The 9,574-nt window shown below is 36.4% G+C and overlaps 1 protein-coding gene across 1 annotated transcript; it reads left to right on the forward strand.

Moving 5' to 3' along the window:
• The first annotated feature begins 7,630 nt into the window (after positions 1–7,630).
• Positions 7,631–9,264, forward strand: LOC116550689 (keratin-associated protein 24-1). The gene has a single exon (XM_032276680.1). The coding sequence runs from the start codon at positions 7,649–7,651 to the stop codon at positions 8,411–8,413; it is 765 nt and encodes a 254-aa protein (XP_032132571.1). The 5' UTR covers positions 7,631–7,648; the 3' UTR covers positions 8,414–9,264.
• The last annotated feature ends 310 nt before the right edge of the window (positions 9,265–9,574 follow it).

Raw genomic sequence — 9,574 nt, forward strand, 5'->3', positions numbered from 1 at the left:
GCTATTAAGCCAGGCTATTATTATATGGAGATGTTTTAAACTTAAAGAACCATTAGTCTCTACAGACATTGGAAGAAATTATAAATGGAATTAGAAATAATAAATCAGGACTTATGTCAGGTAGGTATATGTACAGGGCTTCCCTGACATTTGTCATCAAGATGTAATACATTGTTTGATGATACCAGGTTTTTCTCACTTACATGTTCCACTTCTACCTTAAATTTTAATTACTGATGATTAATGATGGGATTATATTTAGATTGATAACTGTAACCCTAATGATCTCCCAGTTACCAAATACATTTCAATATCAGTTCTATTGAGATCAAATCTATCTTCACTATGGTTTAAAAAGAAAAAAATTAATTTTGGTTCTGAAACCCATGTGTTACATGCTGATATGCTGAGAAAAATATTTTATGGACTAGTGGGTTACCACTTGTTTTCAAATTTCACGAAGAATATAAGAAGTGAAAATAAACTTCAAATCATGAGGAATTTAGGTTAGGAGCACACATCTCAACTAAAATATTCCGCTTTGGGATTATCAAGGTAAGAGGAGGAATCTTCTTTGGAAGCATATAAGGGTTTGAAAGATTTCACTTATCTGGAGTGCTTAAAGTTCTCAGAAAAGACGGCAAAATGTCAGACAGATTCTCAAACTCATCTCAATCCTTAATGATTCCAATCTCTTCTGTTCCTTTCTACCTATAACAGTCCTCTTTCACATCAATGTGATCTCCGGCTTTCTTTAACAAGAATGTAGCACATTGACTTTGAAAATTCCCTGTGTGAAATGTCAAACATTTTCTCTTTCACCATTTGAAACAAAAAATGTGAAACTCAGAGGAAGAACCTTACATTACATCTGTACCAAATGTCATGTTTTATGTAAATAAATATCAAAAATATATCATAAAAGTGCTTTCTCTGTCTCTCTCCGTTTTGTTTTCTTCCTTTGTGCATGTTTGCATGGGTGATGAGATGCCTCCACTTTTTCTGGATGCTCTGTAAAACCTTCCAATTGAAAAGATTTTTCAATATCTTTTCCTCAAAAAAAAAAAATAATAATGTTCAGCCTTCCAGAGTCGTCAATGAACAATGCTGGGACAATAGGACTATTGTGCAGTAGGAAAGTATTCAACAAAAGGGTCATCAATGATACTCTAAGATGCCAAGTGGCTGCTTTGAATCTTTAGCGTCCTCTGCTCATGAAAAACTCCATCACCATTAATAAGTGAGAATGTGCTTAATAATAGAATGTTTTGGTTTGGGAGGACAAGTGACTCCAGGAAATAGATGCCTGTAAACATTAACTTGCATCTTTGGGGAAGAATCCAAAATAAAGATTGTTATTCCTTCCATAGTAACCAGATAAGCAGTCTTTGAACAACTCTCTTTATGTGATATGATAGTTTTATGTAAATCTTATTTAGTTTAACTGCATGAAAACCACATTGGTCGTCCTGGTAAATTGTTTCAGAAGAACACATCCATTCATTCTGGAATGCAAGTACACAAGCTGATGACTATTGATATCATGTTTATCTCTTATTTGAAGACCACAGGTACACGTAAAGTATTTGTACTAGGAAGAGCAGGTATATCATTAATGTTCCCATGTAGAAATATTATGTGTCTTTTCTCAAGAGTTAGGAAATTAAATGTAACTTTTAAGGATGAAAAATATTAAGTTGTCAGAGTGGAGCTCTTTAAATGTACTCTAAAATGCTTACATAAAATTGACTATCAAGACAAATATACAGATAGCAACATCATAATTAGATTCTCAGCTAAGTATGAAAAACAGGGAATAGCATATTTTGTCTGAAAAATCCAAGAAACTGTGATATATGGAAACGATTTTAGGACATCAGTACCTCCTCTAAGCATGGCAACATTGTATCTCTTCTTCCAGCATGAAGACTGTGCCTACCTAACTGTGGGGTTCCTTATAGATAATGAATAGGATAAACATACATTCAAATGGACTCCTTTTATCAAACACTATTTAGGGATGGGAGCAGAAGCAAATCAGATAAAATACACAAGTGATTATATCACATTCATTGTTCCAGCTTACTCTGGGACCTGGGCATAGAGGATCTTTACTATCAGGAATATTGCCAATAGAGGGAAAATAGTAAGGAAAATTAAGTGCCCATCAGCACTACATAGGTCTTCTAAATAACCATTGAACAGAGCAAGTTGCAATGCCCAGTCTGCCCTATGAGATTAAGTACAAAGGGGTTACATAAATTTTAGTTTTGTGCAATGGGCAGCAAAATATTATTTTTTTCCTCTTGAGCTAAACATAAATCCTCCCCCCGTCCTCCCATGGACCCTTGCAAAGAGAAAATTGTTATTACTTTGAACCTATTTCTCTCTTATATGTAGGTAACTAATTAATTCAGTTATTCCACCTATTCACTGAGAACTTGTTCTTCTTACAAGTAACTGCTCATATTCCAGTAATTAATCCACCATATTGATCATCTTCAATGTACCAGGCATACCACCACATGATCAATAATCGTCCAACGCACCTATGAAAAGGTACTATTCTTCCCATTGTTACAGACAAAAAAAAAAATCAAATAGTTCAAGAAACTTGCCCAAAGACCACTTAAGTTAAATTTCTTTTCTTTATCTTTCATATTATCTCTACTTTTATTCATTCAGGGTTTAACTAATCTAGAAATCATTTGGAAGCTGTCAGTTACTTGGTGACCACAACCTTCAACTCTAGAATGACAAATCTAAACTTCAAATAAAACGATTACCTCTCTGCCACAGCCACAGCCCAGCCTTTCTCTCTAGGTGGACTAACTTCAATGGTGTGTCCCCTTACGGGGTAAGTCCTCTTGGGATCCTTACTTCCCATATAGTTGGTGGAAAATGCCTTCAACTTACTCAATTCCTCTAAATTTAATTTCTAAGACCAACGTATTATTTATATACATCTTAGCAAGTTACCTAGTCTAAAACAGCCTATTCTGATGTATTTTTTCCTTCTTCTTCCCTCCTTCCTTCCTTCTCTCTCTTTCCTTTCATTTTCTTCCCTCCTTCTCTCTCTCCTTCCATTTCCCTCCCTCCATCCTTTCTTCCTTCCTTCCTTTCTTCCTTCCTCACTTTCTTCCTTCCTTTTTCTCTTTTTTCTTTCTTTTTCTTTTTTCTTGCTTTTAATGTACACATACCAAATGCAGTAGGTTTTAGATGAGATCCAATAATGATAATAAAATAATAATACTAACAAACGTTATAGGCTGATAATAATGATAAAATTTAACATCAAAACACCAACTACACAAAACTATATTTCCTAGGCTGTGCTTGATCAACTCTGTCAATTCTCACAGCCACCTATGGAACAAATACTACTGTTAGTTTTATTTTGAAGATGTGGGAATTAAGTTACAGAAACACGTGGTAGTTAAACTGAACATCAGAAATACGATTAGAATCCAGGAAATTTGAGCATTGAGCCTTTATTGCTAGCAATCCATATGTAGCTTCCAGGAACTAGCTAATGATATATGGCACTTGAAGGATATAAGTTATAATACAAGTTATGCAAGAGGAGTCATTAGTGAACTGTTGTCAAGCAAGTCATTTTCTTAACTACACACAGTAGAACTGTTCATTTTTAGCATTTACTTTTAGAGGACACAATGATTATTCTAGAACTATGTGTATACAACGTCAAAGTAAATTGAGAATAACATTTTTTTAGTCTAATTGGTGACTGGAATTCCCTCAAGTGGAGCTTTAGAAAATTAGAAAGAAAAGATTTAATTTGCATCTACTATGGCCATTGCACTTTTCTAGGTATTTTCATTTTTATTATCTCATTGCATTTACAGGATAGTCCTGCAAAGTACATGCTATTAGCTCCAGTTTTACATAAGAAGGTACTGATAGAGAGCAATTTTCCAAGGGTACACGCTAGCAAATACATTTACATGTTAGTCAGCAAGAGAGTAATGCATAACTCATTAGGGCACAGTCCTGATAGTACCATTGAAAATGTTTAACTTTTATTACAGTTGTATTTCATTACATGTATACCATGTTTCCCTGAATTTAAGCATGAAAATTCCTGTCTTTCCACGCATTTGTGTTATCATTTTTAAAATCCTTTACCTTCATTTATTTCTGTCTTAAAACTTTTTATGTTTCTCATCTGTTCTTCAGCTTCTGAAACCACTAATGATCTATTAAGCCAGTAGTGTAAGGGCTGCATTATATTTACAGCAATATAAAATGCTGCTTGTAAACAGCAAGTAACCAATCTTTTAGGTTCCTAATGCTAAATGGAAGAACCATCTTGACTCAATATTTGCAATTCAATTGTTATATAAGCATGGATTCACAAACATTTTGCTTTTTCAATCATAAGATCAGTTTTGCCTAATTTAACAGCCTTTTGGCAAGAGGAAAAATACGTTAACTGCATATATAGTAGCAAAAGGGAATATAAAATTTTGTATGACCTAAAAGACTAGAAAAGTGTCCTATTATTTTGTTTAAGGGCAATTTACTGGAAAATTTAGCTTTCTTTGATCTGTTTACCCTAAAGGTTTTTTAACATTTGGATACAATTAAGAAAGAGTTCCAAAACTCTTTTTTAATGAGGAGGAGAATCTACTGGCTCATCAAATACAGGTAGTTTGTTGCTTATTCCTCAGAAAGTATGGGGATGGCATCTCTCTGAATTAGCTGATGGCTACAATTCCTTGCATCTTAAATGTTCCCTCAATACAGAGCACAAATTCCTCAAACTATATAAGGACTATCTCTTATATTTTCCAATACTTTTCTGGCATAGTGTATTTATTTCCTGTGACAGCTTTAACAACTTACCACGAACTCAATGGAAAGGCATAAAACAACAAAAATTTATTTTCTTACAGTTATAGAGGCCAATAGTCCAAAAGCTGCTTCACTGACCTAAATTGAAGTTATCAACAGTGCTGATTCCTCCTAGAATCCACAGGGAGAAATCCATCCCCCACCTTTTGTGGATTATAATCATTGCTGGCATTCTATAGCTTGTGGCCACACCATTCCAAACTCTGTTTCCATCCTCACATTGTCTCGGCTCTCTGATCTACTGTCTCCCTCATAAGGGCCCTGGAAATCACATCAGGCCCACTCAGATAAACCATCTCAAGATCCTTAATTTAGTCACATCTGCCCAGTCCCTTTTTGCCATGTCATGTAGCATTCACAGATTTCCCAGTACTAGAAAGTGGGCCTCTTGGGTGGGTGCATTATTCAGCCTTTTGCACACAACAAATACTAATAAGGGGGGAATTAATGGAAAAAAATATTAACAGTGAAAATAATATTTTACTGAGTAAAAACAGAGAAATGCATATGTCTCTCCAAAGCCTTCAGACCACAATGCCATTCAAGCAACAATTGTCTTTATTTTCTACTCAAGCCTTCCATTGCTATGAACCTGATATTTGCTATATTTCTTATGTGGGTGCACTCCATCTCTTTCAAAGGTTGAGATTAGAGTAGAAGATAGTTCTGTAGAGGTGTCATGTACAGAAAATGATGGCATGACTTGGATGGGGTGATGATTCCATATGTGTGTGATATTCTGAGTAAGGAAGGCCATGAAACCTAAAAGCAAGTAAGGGGAGGTGAGCTGGGTTGTTTATTTGTTTAGAATATTATCATACCAAAATCAGTTAAAATCTGTTGTGACGGCTCATGCTTTGACTATTGGTTATGCCATATGACGTTCCACATTATTTTTTAGACTTATACCCGTGTGAATAAAATTAATTCAAAATACCTCACTATTTAATGTTAAGTTGGAAGGGAAGAATGCGGGTTTTACAGGTAACTGACTTAACACATTGTGTGTTTGCTAATGGTGCTTTCCCTCAAACCTGCTTCAAGGGTGCCGAAGAAAAGAAGACTAGAGACAACAATGGTATAATAGAGAATGCACAAATAAAGCTTGATCAACCTCTGGCTTTTCTGTGTATCACCGGGGCTCAGTAGCTTAGTGGAAAGTTGGCCATCAACTAACTGCCTATGTATCTTTTTTCCTATTTTGCTTGCCTCAGGACTAACATTTTCTGCAAAAAATCCCAAGGCTCTCTATAGCCAAACAATTTGCTATAAATATGCTTTCCCAGTTGTGACCTTTGTCACCTGAGAGAAACTGCAGAAGGCAGCAACGTGTTTAATACAGAGTTGCTTATTGTCAACTTTCAGAATAAAAACTGAGAAAAGCACTGAGAAAATGGAGACTTTTTTTTTAAAAAAAGAGAATGTCTGTAGGTTTAAATTGGTGTGCATTTGAAAAATCTAATGAAAAGTAATAGAAAACAGTGAGAGAAATCTAATAGTTTGCTATTTAGAGAGTTTATTTTTAAAACTATCCTTATAGCAGATCCTACCTGAAGAATTCTGTTCTATTCTATGTCTGAACTCTTCACTGTTAATAAACGCATTGTTTTTTTCAATCCAATGGAGGTTGGAAGTATAAATTATAATTTTATATTTTAAAGAACAAAATTTCAATTCTTCAGTTTAAATTAAAATCTTGAAATTCTTTACCCTTCACCATGAGGAGTAAAAAGTTCTATTTAATATATACAGGGTTCATAAGAACTACACAGTTTATTCAGATAAAACTTTTAAGGAGTTATTTCCTTTTGTTGACATAAACTAAAAATAACTGCATTTTTTCAATACAGGAGTAAAATAAAGTGTAGGTGCAAAAGAAAACATACAAAGAATAAGAGAACTTATTTGGGGAAAAATGGGAAAAATGTTTACATCTGACAGCAATTGGGGTTTACAGCAGGAAATGGAACACATGACATGTAATCTTAGTCAATTAGGAAGGTATAATCTTGCAAAACTGGATATATTTGATAGTACATGTTGCAGACAACTTCTTTAAGAAGGGATTTAACAGAAGTCTCGGTTGCTTAGCAACCAATGCCCCCTGGGAACAAGTTCATTTTGAGCCTGGTGTAGGTCACAGAATTTCACAAGTATCGCTGTGAGTCTTACCTATGGACTTCTCCTAATACATTAGATGAGAAGTTGTTACCAGTATACGACCTTGCACAGTAAGAGTATAGCACATATTTGGGGAAACCGATTATTTCTTTTAAGAGATCAATGCCTGCTTTTGAGTAACCGTGCTGAGACAGGCAAACTACTTGGCTTATTTCAGAGTATATGATTACGTCCTTCAGTGTTTTACAGTAGTTAAAAGGGTGGAAAAATACAGGTTCCTTGCTTTTTACTTGAGTCCTTGTGAATCTTTAAATAACCACATTGCAGAAGCCCGTAGACACATGAACTCTTGTTAACCTCTGATTGACAGATGAGAGTTTGCCTATTAACATGAAAATCACTATTCGCTGAAGCTATGGTCTACAGATGATGAGTGATAGGTGATGGTCAAAGTGATGATTATGGATACTTTGAAGAATTAGAATAAACTTATTTTTACATGTGTGAAAACATTAGCCTCTGTGGCTAAACAACACACTAATGAGATGTTGCTGTGTTATTGCCCCAAGCAGGGAGAAGGAAGTCTGGAGAAGCTTTTGACAGATATAAAGTGTCCTAAGGCCACAGTCACCCTGCACAGTGACCACTGAGCATGCATACAGGCTCCATGTCTACTCTAGGCTATCCCGGGGTCTGCAGTACCACATCATACAGAACTCACTGCTATATCCCAGCGACTCCTTCTTTGGCTCTTAGCTCCAATGATGTAAGCCCTACCTTTGGACACTGCTTACCTAGTAGCTACCAAGGAAATCTCTGGCTCCTGGATTACTGCCAAGAATCCTACTGTGAAGCACCAAGCTGCGAACATCCCAGCTGTGAGCCCAAGACCTGCAGCATCGCTGGTTGTGACCCATCAGACTCCTCCGTGCCCTGCAACTCCCCATCATCAGGCCAAGTCTGCAGTGTCTGTGAAACCACCAACACCAGCCACAGCCCCAGCTGCAGCCCATGCACGCAGACCAAGGGGTATGTATGTGATTGCCACACACCCACTCGATGTGCATCCAAAGCCTGCCAAACCCTATGCAATGGTTCCAACTGCTTTGGACAACTTAACTGCTCATCTAAGAGTCTCCAAACTCGAAACCACTGCAGACTGAGTACTTTGGGGTATAAAAGCTACCCAAATCCTTGCTTCATACCCAGGTACTCCTCACCATTGTGTTATATTTCCAACATCAGCCAACCCCAAAGCTATTTAACGAAAAATTATCACTATTCAAGCTACAGGCCTATGAGCTGCCGACCTCTGAGCTATTTATCTAGAAGTTTCAGGTCTTTGAGCTGTATACCCAGTACCTTTCCTCCTCTGAGGTACTTATGCAGTGGTAGCAGACCTCTGCAATGCTATTGACCAACTTACAGAATTTATAGCAAGTGGAAATTGCCCAGTAAAGAAGATTCTACTAAGTAGTAGAATGTCTAATTTTCTGCTGAATCGCTTTATTCATCCTAGGAATCTTGTTACATTAAGTTCAAATATAATCCCCAGCTTATTAACTACAGCCAGTATCACCTGCTAGCTTTTTTATCTATTTGTTCTGTTATTGCTCTTGGTACTAAAAGCTGATCCTGAAGGTAACATCATTATTTCTGAGATCTATTACAATGGACTTACCAAAGAGATTCCATTTGAAATACAAGCATCACCAGCTTTCTTACTTTGGCTGTCACTGTCACGTGTCTGACAGTGTGATATCACCTACCTTTCCTGATGAAATGGGGCCTCCATGGTTTGACTGCGGATTCCAGCATGCAAGATCATTCAGATGGTTTTGTTTTCAATAATATTTTTGTCAATTACCTAACCAGCACCTTACTAATAAGGCGAGTGATAACATTATCTTGAGCATAATATGTTGAAATATTTTATCCGTTCCCTACTGACTGATTGTAAGAACAGGCAAATAGCAATGGCGACTGGAGCTCATAAATAGAAGACTTTGGCAAATCATCTCTTCCAAAGAAGCCATAAAACAGGATTCATTGCTACTCAGATTTTGTTCTCCATGCCTGAGAAAAAGCCTTAGAATTAGCTAAAGCATGAACATTATTTGTTGAAAGAACAAATACTGTTAGAGACTCTTTACAATTATTGTTAATCTATGTTCAGAATCCTCCTATCATCCTGCCTTGCCAATTTATTGCATTCTGACTTTGGAAAATGTCCTAGCTCCTAGTTAATAAACAAATTTCTGTCTGGAAGTAATGGTTTTCTTTATGCTTTATTTCACATTTATTAAAATTTCATCCATGTTCTGGGCAATATGCATAGCATTATCAAAATGCTGCTTTCCTGCCATTTAGTTAAGAGTTTAAATTAAAATATAAAGAAGGGGTTGGACGCGGTGGCTAATGCCTGTAATTCAAGCACTTTGGGAGGCTGAGGCGGGTGGATCGCCTAAGGTAGGGAGTTTGAGACTAGCCAGACCAGCCTAGTGAAGCCCCCATCTCTACTAAATGCAAAAAAAGTTATCTGGGCTTGGTGGTGTATGCTTGCAATCCCAGCTACTTG

This window comes from Sapajus apella, unplaced genomic scaffold (assembly GCF_009761245.1).
Source record: "Sapajus apella isolate SASKATOON/1434 unplaced genomic scaffold, GSC_monkey_1.0 scaffold8, whole genome shotgun sequence".
In the NCBI taxonomy this organism is placed as follows: domain Eukaryota; kingdom Metazoa; phylum Chordata; class Mammalia; order Primates; family Cebidae; genus Sapajus; species Sapajus apella.

Coding starts and splice junctions, on each gene's coding strand:
- LOC116550689 (XM_032276680.1), top strand. CDS start 7,649: ATGCATACAGGCTCCATGTCTACTCTAGGCTATCCCGGGGTCTGCAGT.